At 45.9% G+C, this 17,856-nt stretch overlaps 1 protein-coding gene across 3 annotated transcripts; it reads right to left on the bottom strand.

Moving 5' to 3' along the window:
- gigyf1a (GRB10 interacting GYF protein 1a) lies at positions 1-17,221 on the bottom strand. 3 transcript variants are annotated; one of them, XM_068588030.1, is made up of 25 exons: positions 16,974-17,221; positions 12,676-13,310; positions 12,525-12,588; positions 10,754-10,883; positions 9,894-9,989; positions 9,585-9,702; positions 8,856-8,964; positions 7,782-7,987; positions 6,396-6,673; positions 5,696-5,825; positions 5,338-5,526; positions 4,706-4,851; positions 4,432-4,597; positions 4,023-4,312; positions 3,578-3,675; positions 3,389-3,489; positions 3,226-3,299; positions 2,986-3,123; positions 2,650-2,865; positions 2,329-2,549; positions 2,048-2,205; positions 1,791-1,954; positions 1,443-1,487; positions 894-1,038; positions 1-148 (listed from the first exon to the last, which is right to left on the bottom strand). In XM_068588030.1, exons 3-25 carry the CDS (start codon positions 12,557-12,559, stop codon positions 81-83), a joined length of 3,321 nt encoding a protein of 1,106 aa, XP_068444131.1. In that variant the 5' UTR covers positions 12,560-12,588; positions 12,676-13,310; positions 16,974-17,221; the 3' UTR covers positions 1-80. The 3 variants fall into 3 exon arrangements, with proteins under 3 accessions (XP_068444131.1, XP_068444133.1, XP_068444132.1); XM_068588032.1 differs by having other exon boundaries at positions 6,396-6,628; XM_068588031.1 differs by lacking the exon at positions 1,443-1,487.
- Positions 17,222-17,856: the final 635 nt, after the last annotated feature.

The raw sequence follows: 17,856 nt of genomic DNA, 5'->3' as shown, positions 1-17,856 counted from the left end.
GCAGTGCACATTCGTCATCAGGTTTGTCTGATTAAAAGACAGAAGGCCTCAGGTAGCTATTGCTGCTGCGCTGCGTCACATCAGTAATCCTCCACCATCTCCATCTCATTCAGGCTCAGACACTCGCCCGTGTTGTGGAATGAGTACCCTGCAGGGGGGAGGAGGGGGGAGGAGGGGGGAGAGAGATCAGAGGAGGATCGGCAGAGGATGAAGGAGACGCAAGCCAGAAACTAGTTGAGAAGAAGAGCCCTCTGCTGAACTAATGTCAGGGAGAAACTAACTCATGACAAAGTTTACAAATTACATTTACGCTCTTGTCCTGAGTAATAATCAATTGTAGAGAGCATCCGAGCCGAGGAGGCAACATGCACACGTCACAATGTTTAAACGTTTTAAAATCATCTCTTTCCTCTACAGAATGACATGGAAACCGTATGGATGGCATCGGCTTTCTCTTTTGGCAATATCACATTTGTTCGGCCGCCTGTTTGCATCGATTCACCGAGGTGTACGCTCAGTAAATACACCTCAGACATAAAAAATAAAAAAAATCACTTTTAAAAGATATGTTGATGGTAACTATGAACATCCAGCATGATATGAGCCAGATTCCCCAAAAAAGCCTCCTGGAGCGTCAATAAGACACCTTTATGGAAAGATTAGGACCTAAAGAATCAGAATCTAAAACAAAAATCACAATAAAACAAAGTCTTGGTCTGTTAGGAAGGAGCTTCAGTCAAGAAAAACGGTCGTTCGGTTAAAAAAAAAAGGAAAAATATTACGTTTTTTATGCTAAAAGATTGTCTGAATGGGGCATGCTGGGACTTAAAATTGGAGCAGGAGGATTTTCGCGCACGGTTTGCAAAAGGTTAAATGGCGGCGAGGCCGCGTACCTAAGATGCTGGGGTCAGAGTGCAGCATCATGGGCTGTTTCTTCTTCATCTTCCCCCCCTGGTTGTCGTACAGACCAGCCTTGCCCATGTGGTTGGCTTGAAACATGGACTGCAGGGTGCTGGGGTTCATGCCTCGCATTGATTCCTGAAAGGAGGAGAAAGAAAAGAAAAATAAAGACAATCCTACACATGATAGTCCAGACATTCTCAATGGAGACGCCATCTTTAAAGCTACGACCCTGAAATGAGAGACGTTCTTAGGTCGCAGCCTTCAGTAACCGCTAATGCTTTCTCTGTCTTGACTGCTAACTTAAACATCAGTCTTGCACTTGGACAGTGATGCTGTCTAGTTGCTGTGTGTGCGTATTGGGAGTTCTCATGGTTTCCCCTGAGGGGCCGCGTTCTCCTGCAGGATGGTCAACATGTGGACTTGTGTTTCAGGCGCCCGGGTGTGACATTCAGCAACAAGTCCACAATTGAACAAACAGCAGCGGGAGGCATGGAAACAACTCCATCAGTGTGTGCACGTACAGAACAATCTGCATTTACCTGCAGAGGGAAGTTCATGTTCAATCCAGCCACTTCCTTTGATAACTGGGATACATAAAGAGGGGGAAGAGGAGGGACGTATGAATTTAAATAGCACACTTCAAAAAGGCGCCTCCATTTTTAATCTGACCTTTTATATAAAAACACAATTATGCTCTTTTCTTCCCTCTTCTTGACAGGAACCATTTCCCAGATGTGTCACTCAAGATGTACATCAGCACATCCCTCGCCATGGTTCTAAATATTTTGTTAGATGTATTTTTATGTCCGGGCGGCCAACAGGGAACGTTTTAGACATGCACGGTCCTCACAAACAAAAGAAGACAGGCGGGTGGAGCTCCAGCCTACCTGCTGCTGCTGTCTCTGTTGGTTGGCTTTCTGTTTGGCACGTCGCTCCAGAAACTGTTTGGCGAACTCTTTGGCTTCCACTGTGTCCCCTAGGTAGGACCGGATGAAGTCCAGCACTGCATAGGGAGACTCCACCTCCTTCAGGTAGGACACAATTGTGGCGACTGAAGAAAGACGAAGGGTTGGAATGATTAGCGAGGGGGAAATGTGTTGAAATCAGTTTACTTGGAATCCAAGTGTAGGGTGCAAAGGCCTACCATCCAGAGAGGGGGAGGAGTTGGTGACGGAGGTGTTGAGAGCGTGCAGCATCTGTTCACACCAGGTCGTGAAGCCGTCCTGAGGCTTCATGCCCTGCAGCAGCTTCAGCAGCTTCTCCTCATCCTCCGTCCTCTTGCGGCGCATCATGTACTGCTCGCTGCAGGAAACACGGGTTCAGTGAGCCTTCAGTGCGTTAAACCGCGAAAAACAACAATGTCTGCCGCCGTGAGGTGTGGGAAAAACATGGCTTTGGTGCGCATACACCATCTGCTCCGTGTACCTGAGCGATGGGCTGCTGCGGCTGTTCTTCAAGCCCATGTTGTTGTTGCTGTTGCCGCGAAGGCCGGCCTGGTTCTTCACCGCCTCGTCCCACATGCCCATGCTGCCCGACGAGCTCACGCTGCCACCTTTGCCCTCCATGCTGCCGGGCCCGCCCCACATGCTCACGCCGTCCGCCCACTGCCCGCCCATGGAGGAGCTCCCCATCGACAGGGCGGAGTGCTGGAGAAACAAAAAGTAGAGATAGATAAGCGTTGACGAGGGTCTTTTTCTACGGAAAGCTTTCCGATTGAAATTTCAGAAAACGGGTCCATCCACTCACGCGCTCCCTCTGCTGCGCCCTCTGCTGCTGCTGCTGCTTCAGGAGCCGCTCCGCCTCCTGCTGCATCTCCAGCAGAGCCAGAGCCGGCGGCTTCCCGGACTTCCCGGACAGCCCGGAGGAGGGAGAGCCGCTCCAGCCTGAGCCGCTGGCCCCGGGGCCCTGCTGCTGGGGGGTCTGCTGGAGCAACTTCATGATCAGCTCCTGCTGCTGACGACACTGCAGCGAAACAGAGGGAAACACGTTGGAAAGAGGTCGTTCAGAGCTCTTTCATCTTCATGCAACATAAAAGGTTAAACATTTGGAGCCCGAGGCAACAGCGTCGGTCCTTCAACTCACCTGCTTGCGTCTGAAGAGCTCCTCCTCCTCCCTCCTCTTCTGCTCCTCCTGCAGCCTCCTCTTCTCCTCCCTCCTCTTGCGCTGCTCCTCCTCTTCCCGCTTCGCCCTGAGTTCAGCGTCTCTCCTCTCCTGCTGGAGCTGAAGGGGGAAAACACCGGGAGTCAGATTGGGTTTAAAAAGGCACAGATTAAAATAAAATACACCACGATAATCTGGTTTTGCGTCACGAGATGAGCCCACCTTCTGAAGCTGTTCGAGAGTTGGACCCTGAGTAGAAGGATTCATTGTTATGTCCCAAAGACTGGTTTCACCGCCTACACGGACACAAACATTGGAATTAAATTTGGCACAATCGGGTGCACGCGCTGTGGCTCACCAGCAGGTCGCAGTGTGGAAAACGCACCTGACGACTGTGAAGCTGAGGTTTGCATGTCCCACATGGACCCTGTATCTGGCACTGACATCGACCTGTTCATCGAAGGCATGATACCCTGCTCGCTGCACCTGGAACCAGCAAAGCAAAGTCAAACACTGGAAGAAGAAGCCGCTGTGAAAGTTGCAGAAGCTAGGAGGAGTCAAGACAGACGTCTACCTGTTGATGAGCTGGTATAGCTGCTGCTGCTGGAGCTGCTGATAAAGAGCTGTTGCCATCTCCTGTTGCTTTTTCAGGCGATCCGGGTCCAGGTTTCCCTGAAGACGATTACCATGTCATTACTCAAAGTCAAGACACCAACACAAAGACATGTCCATGTAGGGTGAGAGATGGCTGAGAGAGAATTGCTCGCAGGGAATTTGTCTTTGAGTTACAACCGCAGACTGCGCTCGACAGATACGCTACAAACGGACCAAACAAGAATTGTGCATATCCTAAAAGATGCACACATCTGAAACTGTGCCACGTCCGTAGGTGCTCAGGAAAACATGTGACACTATCTGCAGAGCTATATTCCAGCAGGGGATGCAGGTTTGGAAACTCTGTTCTGCTTCATTCATTTGCAGAAATCGCTCAAGAAAAACGAAATGAATCATCATTTTACCGTAATCTGCCTGTCGATCTTCCCTCTCCTCTGCATCCTCCCCTCCCCGTCCTCCACGTTGGCGGCGCTCTGGCTCACGGAGCGGGCGGGCTGCGAGCGCTGCGTCGGCGGCTGCTGTCTCACCAGCAGCGGCGGCGGCGAGGGGCCGGGGGCGAAGGGCACGCGGCCCCACATCTTGATGACGTCGCCCAGCGGCTGGAAGCCCTCGTCGCAGCCCCGCTTCACCAGCAGGGTCATGGTGAAGTAGCCCGCCTGGAACCACTCGCACATCTCCACGGTGGTGAACGGACCTGGACGCCGAGAGAGAGAGATGAAGAGATGAGTCTACAAAGCAAACCCCTTCGCGTCGCTCCTTTCAATATGGATGAATCCTGTGTGCAGTGCGTGGACCAGCGTCTCATGAATCTACCCTGGATCTCCCCCTGCGGGTCCTTGTAGAACCACTTCATGGCGGCCTCGTGCGACAGCGGCAGAGCGGCCGCCGTGTTCCTGCTGTCCTGCTGCTGCAGCGCCTGGGTGAAGCACTCCTCCTCCAAAGAAGTGTCCTGCAGCGATGCCACCATCTTTTCTGCCTCCTGCGTGTGCACACAAGACGGGTGTGGCGTTACACCATGACACATACAGCTCATGGACTAGATTCAGATGGAGGTTCTGGTGGTTCTGGAGGTTCTGGGGGTTCCTACCTGCTGCAGGTGCTTCATGCCCTCATCGTCCTCCGCGTCCCCTCCGGGTGGAGGGAGCAGAGGAGCAGCAGAGCAAGGAGGTGGAGGAGGCAGAGCGGAGGAGCCGGAGCTCAGCTGGACCTTGAAGCCCCCGACAGTCACCATGTCTGACACAAAAACAAGAAGGTTTAGGGTGTGTGTGTGTGTGTGTGTGTGAGTGTGTGTGTGTGTGTTACTGGCTCTGTATCTGACACGGCAGGAACAGCGGGTTCAGTAAACAAGATATTAAGTGACTGGGACTAAACATATTGTGTATCAAACCAAAATATCAATATGGCTGAATTTCCTTCCACACACCACACACACGCACACGCACGCACACGCACGCACACACACACACACACACAAATAGTCCTGAGACTTGAAGAGCTTGGCTCAATGCAAGAATCCAGAAGCTCTAAAGTTACAGAGCCAGAGACTCAGAGGAGCTAAACGTTTGAGTGAAGGCAGTAAACTGTGTGTGTGTGTGTGTGTGTGTGTGTGTGTGTGTGTGTGTGTGTGTGTGTGTGTGTGTGTGTGTGTGTGTGTGTGTATATATGATATATATGACACGATAACGCTGCTCCCTCAGTGCACGTGTGCAGCAGGCGTACCTTCGCTGGCGCTGCTGGCCATCACCAGGTGGCTGTTGTTCAGCTGCAGGTTGTCCGGCGCCGGGCCGGCGTTGCCGGGCCGCGGCTCCAGGCAGGGAGGGGAGCAGTGCCGGAGAGCGGGGGGGGAGGAGGAGGGCGTGGCCCGCTTCGTCTCTCCATCGCCTGCAGCGGAGCTCGCTTCTTTACTCTCTGAGAGGACGGAGCGAAGGAAAGGAAGTGAGGCGCCACCAGCGTGAATAACTTCAACTGCACGGACACGGAGCCGGTTCTGTTCTGCACATGCAGGACGCAGAACAGAACCGCCGACATACTCAAGAAGCATTTCAAAGTCATGAACTGAAGAGGCGTCTTTCCTCACCCTTGTCTTTGTCTCCTTCAGCACTGTTCCTCTCAATGTCAGCGAAGCGGTCCTCCTCCTCTTCCTCCTCCTCCTCCTCGTCTATGCCCTTGAACTCAAACTCCTCCTCCAGGATTATGTCCTTCCCACCCTTTTGACCCAAAGAAAAAGTGGAAATTAAGAGTGGAACAAATAGTGATGAGGGTCGAGTCTGACAGGGTTCATATGCATTTTGACCAATGATTTCTATGACTAAAAACCAAATTTCCATATTATAAACCAAATTTCCATGACTATAAACTAAATTTCAATGACTTTTAACCCAATTTCCATGACTATAAACCAAATTTCTATGACTTTGAACCAACTTTCCATGACCATAAACCAAATTTCCATGATTATAAACCACATTTCCATGACTATAAACCAAATTTCCATGACTTTCAACCAAATTTCCATGATTATAAACCACATTTCCATGATTATAAACCACATTTCCATGACTTTTAACCAAAGTTCAACATATGAATATAACATTTACATTACTTTTACGCAACCATTTTTAAATTCCATGACTTATACAGGTTTTCAATGACTGTGAGGACCCTGCTCTGATGCACATACTATCTGAAATACAACATGTCCCAGGTGTTCCAGCACATTGTGAATATGTGTATTATAATATATGTGTGTACAGAAACAAGATGAATGAAGAACTCACCTTCATGGTCATGAACGCTCCAGAGGAGTCGAACGTGCCCATCTCCCCGTCCTCGTCGTCCGTGCACCACTCCGGCAGCCCGTCCCGGTCGTCGCCCGGTCCCTCGCTGCCCGCTCGCCGCCGGCCTCCGCCGACGTGGACGCCGTCGGAGTCCCGGAAATCGAAATCGAACTTCCGACGTCGGCTCTCCGGGCCGGTGTGTTCCCGCCAGCCTGCTGAGCGAGGACCACCATCTGACAACCCCAAAAGAAATGGGTTGCCATCAGTGTCAAACTGGACTGGAGTCACAAATGTAAAGTATTAAAAAAAAGGGTACAGGATGAAGGTTTCAGGAGATGCACATTGCTCAATGACAGCAGCTGACTGGACGATCGTGTGGTTATGTGTTGGATCTGTTACAGCTCACCTACTGAGAGTGTAAGGAAAAGAACAAAGCTCGTGGTCTTTTAACCCGACTGTCCTCAAACTGTGGAGGCTTTAAAGTTCAGCTACAAGCTGACTGAGGATTCACTTCACTGCCACTGGGTGTCGCTACATCTTTTCTTTAGCTTCAATCTGTTGCACAGTCACAACATGAATGCAACATCCACTATGTTTAAGTACTTTTATGCAGATTTCTATTCCATCTGTATCTTTCAAATTCTTCTTACTGTCATTTTTTTGATTTTTATCTGTATTTACTTGTGAGCAGTGCTGCTGTAATCCTGCAATTTCCCCACTGAGGGACTAATAAAGGATTATCTTATTTTATCTTAATCATTTTCTTCTACTCAGGATACTGATGTATATAAAATCTTCCACCACCTAGACAGATTTAAAGGGTCCCAGCTGGTGGTGTAACAGCTGTTACTGTGTTTGTTTGTGTGTTTTAATCAGTCAATTATCACAATACAATAAGCAAAGCCACAATGCAATATATACAAGACAAATGTAGAAGCAAAAATGTTCATATTCCTATCCTAAATTATGATTTCAAGCGAGTTTCAAGCGATACAAATACTTATATTTGAATTGTGTGTCTTCATAAAGAACTATAGATGACTATAACAAAGCTAAATGATAACATTTAGGATGTTTCATGGTTGACTTTGGAGCGGTGCAATGGAGCTTGTAGACCAGTTACTATCGTCAAACAACAAAAGGGAACTGTGTCTGCCAACATGGATCATCAGTGATCAGCAAATAGTATCAGGGATCTCTAAAAGTTCTGTTTGAGCGGATCCGATCCACACCGTGCGTTTTATGATCCGTTGCACCGCCTGTTCCACCTGTCTTTATCCTGTAGAATAATAACTGTATCGCAGCACTTCTCTGCACCATGAAAATGCCATTTTGACACACACACACACTTTGCCTTTAACAAACGAATGTCTGAGTTTCTCGTACCATCCCTGCGGAGTCCCGTCAGCCTCCAGTTGGTGCCCGGCTCCGCCCCCTCCTCCTCCTCCTGCTGCTCCTCCCGGAGGATGCGCCAGTTGTCGCTGTCGGCCCTCGTGAACTCCTTCCTCCCGGCGACCACGGGAGCGACGGCCTCTTCAAAGCCGGGACGCGCCACCTCCCGCCGCACCGGCTTCTCGAACCGGCGCTCGCCCCTGAAGGAAAGGAGAGAGAACCGAGATGCTGAGCGATGAAGAGAGAGGGAAACCGAGCGCATGGCACCGGCAGGTTCATACACACTATGGACAAGGGATTCCCATGACTTCTAACCTAGTTTCCATGACTTTAAAACACATTTTCATGACTTTAAAACACATTTTTATGACTTTAAAACACATTTTCATGACTTTAAAACACATTTTCATGACTTTAACACCAAATTTCCACGAATTTAAACAAATTCCCATGAATTTAAACAAATTTCCCATAAATTTAAACCAAATTTTCCATGACTTTAAACCAAATGTCCATGATCAGACATTGTGTGAAATGTGTGTGTAAACAGTAAAAAGTGATAAAATGTAGTATTTAAACTAACAATGAGGATTCAAAGCATACAGTAAACCTTAAATGACTCAAATGAATGAGACAATAGTTTGATTAAAAGAATAAACATTTATATAGACGCCTGTATGTATGCTGCTGATGTTTTTCTTTTAAAAGCATATTAATTATTTCAAGCTCAGCGTAGATGAACGCCATGAACACTTGAATATAACACATTTACAGGACTTTCACACAACTTTTGGGGATTTTCCAGGCCTGGAAATAACCATTTTATTGTTCCAGCACAGTTCCAGGTTCTCCATGGCCGTGTGAACCCTGATGAAGTCGTTTTCATCTCACAGAAATATGGACAAAAACTTCAATCTCATCACCACGGACAACTGGAGAAGCTAAACGACGTGCAGATACTTTAGTTCGGCCTCGGCAGAGACGAGAAGACGTCTGCGACAGTGAGAAAATAAACTCCAAAGCGGCCGTGACATATTTAAACCTCGGAGCGTGCCGGGTCTTTCTTACCGGTCGTCCCAGCTCTGGCTGCGGTGTATCTCTCGGACGCTGCGTCCGAAACCCACCTCCGGTTCTTCAATACTTCTTTGGTAGAATCCACCTTCTCCGCGACCTCGTCCTGGTTATGTACACACGGAGAGGAAGGTGTTTATTTAATACCATCATCATCATCATCTGAATGAGAGAACATGTGGCTTCACCATGCAGTCAAGTGTGCTCTCTCTCGTTCACTATCGGCCCAATAATTCAACGCTCGTCTTGGAGCTGCAGATGGAAACAAACAACCGGCACGTGCGCACACAAATTCATGAAAACCAGCCGGCACCGCTCTTCCAATCTGTTTCCTCGGCCTTTCCTGAACCGGACGGCCGGTGTTTACGTTGGCCGCTCGTGTGCTGCGTGAGTCACAAGGTGAGTTCACGAGCACGGACCTTTTTTAGACAGGTGTGGCTGGACAAAAGCAGGGCTGTGTGCAGCCGGGCCAAGAGGAAGTGTGCTGCATCAAGATGGTGGAAGAAAAGGGGGAAATAAACACTTCATTGGTCGGCTTGAATAAACTGTTACTATCCCTGGATGACAGCCATTGTACTTCCAGCCAAGGGGTTTTTTGGGCAGCGTTTCTGTTGCTGTTGGACTCGTGTTAGTTTGAGCACAAGAGGCCGAATCAATGCCGCTCTATACGTGTTGCCTAATGGGTGTCTGGGAGTTGTTGTTGTTGTTGTTGTTATTAGTTTTTACCTCGACCGCCTCGTGCGGCCCCTCGTCCTCGGACCACTCCAGCTGGGGCGGCCCCGCCCACCCCTTTTCCCATGAGCCTCAGCACAGCCACACTGTTCACAGACATGGAGAAGTTCCTCTGCAGAGAGAAGGAGGGAGGGAGATAGAGAAAGAATGGAAAGAGCAGAAGGGAGGAATGTGAGCAATGTGAGCTCACAGACGTATTCGTTAACCAACAGAACAGCATTCAAACGCCGGTTGTTTCGCTTATGAGAAATCACACGGCGAGCTCAAAGGGCTCGCCGTGTGCAGGTGTGTTAGAGGACGGACCTGCTCCTCCTCGGTGAGTGGCACCAGTGCCAGCGGCTGCATGGGCTCGTCTTGCAGAATAGCAGCAAACTCCTTATCCTGCATGTCCTCTGGGACCTGAAACAACAACAATGGGCTTTCAGATGAAAAAAAATATCTTAATACCATTTTATTCCTCTTCATGACTTCAAAAAGCAACCGATATATATCGGGCTGGGCGGTATACCGGCTTCAAATTTCCATACGGTATGAACTTTTCATATACCGTCATACCTCTGCTCTTTGGAAGGCAGCTACTTTTGTCATGGTTATAACTTTCTAACAATTAATAACCCACAACTAAGGCTATTTGAACACCATGACACAACAACACATAAACATTCTGAAACACCAATGATTGTACATTTATAAAATGACACCGCCGAACTGCATTCTGGGTACAGCTCGCCCACTATCACAACAAGAAGAAACTCAGGAGGAACGACGAGACACCAGAGATGCACTAGTACAACTAGACACGTGTACAACGCTGATTACTGTGTGGTGTTGGTTATAAATGTGCGTTGGCACATAGAGGGTGATAAGAACATAAACATGGAGGGACTTAGGACCCAGGGGAATGTAGGTGAAAAACTTCAGTCAATAAATAAATGTGTTTACTCAAAAAGAATGCTTTGGTGCCAGAAACGTACCAAATACCGTGATATGAATAACTGACAGGTTTCATTCTGCAGCTGGGGAAGTCAGCGGTGGTTCAAAAGCAATCTGCACGCGTGTGTGGAGAGCGTGCATGAGCACTTTTAGCACCAACGACTTCCTCAACATTGCTAAACGTTTAAAAGGCGCTTCTTCGGCCCCGAGAGAGAAGCTTCCCCACCAACCTTGTTGTCTTTGATATAAAGTGCTAACATCTCCTCTCGGCCGTAGCGGTACTCGGCCAGCTTGTACTTTGGCATGGCGGGGGAAGGAGGGGGGGAAGTCACACTCCCCCCACTGGACAGTGCACGGAGCCTGTGAGAGGGAAGAAAAATGAAGGGAAATCTCTTATGAATAACACGGTGTAAATTCCTTGCACCGGGTCCACTATGCAGGTCCCTCTGAACACACTTGGCTCAACACAGATGATATATTAGCTTTCCAATCTCAAGATTTCATTTTTTTTTTTAAAGCCATTACGAGCAGCCCAGATTCCAAGGCCTGCTGTTTAACAATGGCTCCATTGACGTGCCTCGACAAAACAGGTCATTGACTCGCAGCCTCACATCAAAACCACATGGAGCTCTCAAGAGGTATGGAGGGAGGTAAGAGGTAAAGGAAGGAATCATAAAAGACCAGTTGGTGGCGTATCAAAGAGGATAAAAATAAGTGGTGCAGCGAGGAATATGAATGAGAAGAGAGCTGAGGAAACAAGCCAGTGGGGGAGATACTAAGAAATATGTTTGCATTCACCTCTACCTTTTTTCTGCCTCCCCTCAAACAGGACACAACATGAATCCTAACAGGCTCTTCCACACTTCAATCCATACATTCACAATCCTTTGTGCTCTTCAAGAGCAAAGGTTGGTGCCATAACGGTGAACATGAACGCGAGGTTTGAAACACAATGCCTTCACTCTGAAGTCTACCACACGGACCGGCCTCCTCACCAACTAAACCTCAACTGGTCGACATCATTTTTTGCAAAGCCAACAGGCATTAAGAGACTTGTAAACACGCTGGGCAGACAGCTGGACGTGGTGAGCACTTGAACCGGCCGCTGGGTGAAAGTGGGCGAGGGAAGGGCCGCCGAGAGCAAAGCAGCTGCAGATGTGCAAAAAGGGAGAAATACTGTGCAAAGCTGGCACCGCACCAAGAATGCACACAGCAGTCACAGGCTGTTAGCAGATTGAGCGCGAGCAAACTGAAGGCTACGCCCCCTCCCACGCGATAATCCCAACGCAAGCGTTCGCTTGAAGAGGCGGAGGAGAAACATCAGAGGGACTGACGGAGAGATGGACAGCGATACCTCCACTCTGACCTCAGGCCAACCGCCTTCCCACAGTCGGTGATAACCAGAGAAACAGTCTTTAAAAGCTGCCACTGAACACAACAACTTCAGACTGAGAGCGAGGCAGCCATGAGGGCAGTTGTAGTTATTTGCTGGATAGATGGATCCACATTGTGTACAAATAAACACGTCTTAGCCCCAAGGACCATGCAATGTGGGTTGATAATTATTATTTTACATGATCAATTGGTCCGACCATTATTCTCTTGGTTAATAATTGTGTTTACAAAGTGCCTAAAATATTTTGTAAACACACAAAGAATGACCTTATCACGAGAGCAAATTGGCATTAAATGTAATGGACACATTCAAGAAGGAAAAAGCTCACAATAATGTCAATTTGAACACCTACACGTTTATAAATTGGAGAAATATCTGCTGGTGAAGAAAAGGCAATAAGGTCAAAAGCTCCACAACAAGCAAGTCAAGTACATATTGAGCCAAGTCAGCAATAACACACACATTGAACTTGATCACAACTTAAAAAGCTTAATATGCAGCAGAAAAAAACATATATTCTTGAGGAGAAACAATCAGGAGATACTTATACTCTGTATATTTACAAATGTTGCAGAAATAAAAAGGAGAGAAATGAGATCAGTTACCATTCTGGGCCGAAGTTTAGAGTCTCAGCAGTCATATTCCTCACGTCCACACAGAACTGAGTATCTGAGAGAGAAGATATAACATTTCAGTTTTCATTTTCAGGAGAAGATGCGACCTGGAGGCCATGTTGAAACAAGAGCGCGCCCTCACCCTGTCCAGATGATCGGAGCAGGCTGGACTGGGCTGGACCCGGCTTGGGCTGGCTGGCTTTAGTTAGGCTTAGGTGACTAGAAGGCTGAGTGGTGCTTAAGCTGTGGTCACAGAGCTCCCCAAACACACAGACACAAAGAGAATAGCTGCCAGTTTCAGGTGCTTGAGGAATACCAGGTTATCAGGTCCTAACTAGATAAGGAAGGGGGTTCGACTATAGTTTGGAGAATGGAAGCTCCTGCTACTCACAGCCGAAAAGGGGTCGATGAACATAAAAAAATAAACAAAAAAAAGAACCTTGGAAATTAACAATGGAACAAAATAAAACACTCTTGCTAGTATTAATGTTTTCTTTTCTTTCTTTCTTTCTTTTTTACAGCAGTTATAGCTCACATTAAAGTTAAAAATATCAATTGATTCATCAAAAAAAGTAACGCAGGAACGAATCAACAGCCAAAAAAACACTGAAACCGGCTGCTGGAACAGCTGCCGAGAGCAGTAGGCGACTCGCACTCCTCTTTTCTTTTGTCCCTCTCTCTCCCTCCGTGCCTTTTTCTCTCGCTCCAACTGAAATGTGGATTGACGGAGACCCTCCAGGTAACTCCTTTATATCCTGTCCTCCTCCCTTTGCACCACTGGAAATGAAGCAGAGTTGGAGAGAGGAGATCAGATCAATCAAATCATTACAAGACAAATAACAATGTCACAACTGTACACTTAATAAATTAGCTGTTGGCAAGATTCATAATCACAGCTTGGCAGTCCGCCTGCATTGTGATAGGAAAACAATGTGGTTTGATTTTTCCGGTGTCGCCGCGACACGCAATGCCACCGATGAACCCGTAGCGTACGGCGAGAAAAAACGAATTTCAACGCTCATATACTGTTAGCATGTGTGTATGACACAAAGGTACACGTAGGATCCTCTTATTTAAACATTTACATCTTCTTTGCGGTTGTATTTACGCCACTAAGCCATGTCCGCGTTCAGAAATGTTAATCGTGACGTACAACGGGGGCTTGCAGAGCGCACATTGACAACCTGGCCGTTAGCATTAGTCACAACTTATACCAATGTTTACGACGGTAGATGCAGTCGCTTTAAAACCTAGACATTTCCTCAACGGCACGACATTCACAGCAGTCGTCACATTCCACGCGCACGGCTCTCTGACGGACCCGATCTCGCCGAGCTGAATTCAAGATGTGCCGTCCAAAGCGATGACACAGATTATGTTTCATGAGCGCCGGCGAGCATTCGCTTATGTTGTTGTTCAGAGCAACGTGTTCCAGGTCGCTGGGCTTTGTAGGATAATCTAAGGAGAGGATCAGTAAAATTTAAAAAAAAGGCATTTTAATTAAGGCCGCCTTTGATCAAGCAAGACGTTAGGAGGGTGTTTTCCTCTGCGAGATATAACTTTAGGAACACGATCTGGCACTAAAAATGAATCAGGCAATAGTCGAAACCATGACGTCAAAACAAACCAAGCACACGTTCACATGTATGTCTTCGGCCTTTAGATCGATAGTACGGACTTTAAATTCTGGTGACTTTTATCAGCTGTACCCAACTTTGTAAATTGATCAAAAATGACCAGTTGCTGAGGGTTTTGTGGGACACGACGCTACAATGTGAGACGATCAGAATTGTGTTTAACAGGCCGGGATTTTTAATAGTCCGCATGCAAATTATGTATTAATATGCAGTTTTTAAAATCTGATGTTTAAAGCAAACTCAAACTTCTCATGTCCGATAAGTTATGATTCATAAAAAGAAAAAAGCATTAATTGGACTTAATGCAAATATGAATACATCTGCATCCCTCACATGTAACACAGACTATGTTAACATGCACACTAATAATCTAATGTTATTCCAAATATGACAATATTCAAAGTCTGATATGGGTCAAGTAAACAACATATTCTGTTAGGAGATTTCCAATTGGAGTCTTATTCTAAATGGAGCACTTCCTGATTAGGACATGTGAGATATGAAAAAGATATTCAGGTTTTAGAACTATTCTTCGGACGTATATACAGCGCATTGAGAATCTGCGTGTCAATGGTCTTTTTTTAACCGCAGTAGGTGACACACGGCCTCTTGCCTGTTTGTGCAGTAGTTGTATGCAAACCAACTACCAGCAGTGTGCAGAGATGCAAGCCCAAAAGAAAAGCCATTTCTGGTTGGAAGTAAAACACACACCTACTTTTAAACATTATGACACTCTTGGCTATAAACAGGTTGTTATTTTTAAAGCATTGTGTGAAAAGTCCCCTCATGTCGAGAAAAGCTTTTGACACAACGGTGGCGCTCGTCCTCGTTTAGGTGCACTATTTACATCAAATCTTTTTCAAATCCAATACATTCCAACAGTATTTGATTTATGAAAGTTGTTGTGAACGAAGCTGGCAGTCGTCGTGCCGTTCGGTGCCGGCGTTGCACTTATTATGCCACGCTGCAAACCGGTTAACACTATGCAATGACTGAAAAACTACTACAACGTGATTGCAGTACTCTGACAGTCTACGTAGCTCGACCAATATCCACTACCGTAACTAATATATATATATATATATAAATATATATAAATATATATATATATATAAATATATAAATATATATAAATATATATATAAATATATATATATAAATATATATATATATATATAAATATATATATATAAATATATATATATAAATATAAATATATATATAAATATATATATATAAATATAAATATATAAATATATATATATAAATATAAATATATAAATATATATATAAATATATATATAAATATATATATAAATATATATATATATATATATATATATATATAAATATATATATATATATAAATATAAATATATATATATATATAAATATATATATAAATATATATATAAATATATATATATATATATATATATATATAGTTTTTAAAATGCATCAGATGGAGATGAAGTTGGCCCAATTTGTGTGTGTGTGTGTGTGAACTGAAGATATGTCAACTTGAAACTTAAAAAAATATAATTGTCATGAATATGTATGGCCAAAAGCCCAAGAATTGTATCACACTATTTCCATCAGACCTGGTTGCATAAACTTCTTTAAACTACAGATGTAAATGCTTTAATTATCTGGGACATTTTTGATAGTGGTAATCATACTTAAGAGGGGATGTTTGGTAATTTGGGGAGCATTGTGACACCTACATGTTGCAATCCTTTGTCATATATTAAAAAAAAGGAAGCAAAACAAGAAAACGTTACGACATTGTCATTACTTGGCGATTTGAAATAATCATAATGATTAAATCGACGGAGAACCGCAGCAATTAGGGACATTTAACTTGAAGCTGCACATCTGCAGACCGCATGCGGACAGTATGGCTCAAAGTTTATTAACTTTCCTCTGTCCGGGCCGCAAACGCAGCATGCAAATACTATCGGGCATCTTTGGTGTAAAGTTGAAACTTTGTACCGACGAAACTCAAAGCAAGGTCACGCAGCAATAACGTTGCCTCTGCACAACATTGAAATGTCTCCTGCATTTGGACATTAGTGACTGTTGTGCACCTGGAAATGTGGCGGGACAACGAGTTTAAGTTGCGGGAATGCCGACGGAAAAGCTCCTCCGAAGCAGACAGTCGACGCACACCAATAACACACTTCAACAAACTCACAACACGGCCAGTTGTTTCGTCGTACCGATGGCTAACGTATTGACAAAAAAATGACGTTAGCCACCGCCAGCGGTTGCGAGCTACATTAGCAGCGCACATCGTTACGTTGTTCGCCTTTCAAGCCAATTACCGCACATCTACTCGCGGGTGAACGAACGCAAATCAACCGCCTGAACGGCTCCCGCGACCCACAATCTCACATTTACGTTGCATAACAGAGACAGGTTGGACAGCTCGCCACCTAAGCTAGCACAAAAGGTACGCTCCGCTCGTAAAGGCCTTGGCTTCTAGGTTCAAATGACACCAGATATGATGGCGGAGGGGGCGGAGTGCTGGGATCAGACTCCCCGGCCTTCTCCGCCAATGTGCGGGACGACCACCTCCGCTCCGTGGTCGTGTAAAGCTCGGGCTAAAAGGCGACGTAAACAAAACACAATGGCGGACACAGCAAACGTTTTAACCATAACAAATAACTCTAAAAGCTTGTTTTCCTTTTTTCGATATACGACAGATAAATACAAACCGCTGCTGCTGGAGCCGAGGTTAGCATGTTAGCTCCCGTTAGCCCGCTAGCTACAAGACAAGCTGCAAAGAGGAACCATGGCTTACCTTCACTGTTTATAGCTAACGTTACCAGACTGGGTGTCTGCACGGCGCGTCTACAGCCAATATGTCGTATGCATTGGTCTCTTTAAACACTGTAAACGTATTCATTCGACAGAATCGTACTTTCAGAAAGTCGTGCTCTGTATTTTATTTATTATTTTTTCCCCTCTCCTCCAACGGTCGCTGCTGCGTATCAGTATGTGTCTGCTGGCTCCTAGTCGCTGCTCTTCTTGTTGTTTGTGTTTCGGAAACATGGCCGTCCGTGTGATACCACGTGACTGGACATTGACAAGCGGCTAACCAATGTTGTAGCAGGGCAAACACACCCCTATTTAAGAGCCCGGACGCCGTCGCGAGTGCACTTTGCGACGGCGTTTTCTAAACGTAGCGCGTCTAACGATGCGTTTAATTAGCCGGTGAACGGCGCAGCGAGGCCCACTTTAGCGCAAGACTGTGTTTTAGGCGCAGACCAGAAAACAGCCAGTGCAATACAGATGGAGGCAGGGATGCGTAGTCACAAAATATGGACATTAACTTCTGGCAAAGTTGTTTTGCGAACTTCACACTCGGTAGCGTCATGTGTGACATGCATACTTAGTGATTTAGAGTTATTAGCCATTAATACCCTTGAAAGGGAACTGAATGACTGGTTGAGTATGTTAAGCAGCAATGTCGAACTGCGCATGTGCGAGACTTTGTGCACGGCAGTGTGGAGTTGAGTCAGCAGGGGGCGCTGTTGCATACAATTAATGAATATGTACTTTATTTACCCCCAAGGGGAAATTAGTTGACGGAGTAGCAGTTTACATGACTAAATAAAATATAAAACAGGGAAGAAAGATATATACAATAATAGAAATTAAATAGAATGCAATATAAATAGTTT

Source organism: Clinocottus analis, unplaced genomic scaffold (assembly GCF_023055335.1).
Source record: "Clinocottus analis isolate CAN_PGR_092001 unplaced genomic scaffold, fCliAna1.0.p SCAF_21, whole genome shotgun sequence".
In the NCBI taxonomy this organism is placed as follows: Eukaryota; Metazoa; Chordata; class Actinopteri; order Perciformes; family Cottidae; genus Clinocottus; species Clinocottus analis.
Note: the sequence above shows the minus strand (reverse complement) of the source record. Positions and strands in the feature narration are given on the sequence as shown.

What these genes read in the sequence shown, in the direction of transcription:
- gigyf1a (XM_068588030.1), bottom strand. Translation starts at nt 12,559, where the DNA reads ATGACTGCTGAGACTCTAAACTTCGGCCCAGAATG. An exon ending in CTATACCAGCTCATCAACAG is followed by an intron (nt 3,490 to 3,577) that starts GTAGACGTCTGT and finishes TGCTGGTTCCAG; the next exon opens with GTGCAGCGAGCAGGGTATCA. An exon ending in CTCAGCTTCACAGTCGTCAG is followed by an intron (nt 3,300 to 3,388) that starts GTGCGTTTTCCA and finishes GTGTCCGTGTAG; the next exon opens with GCGGTGAAACCAGTCTTTGG.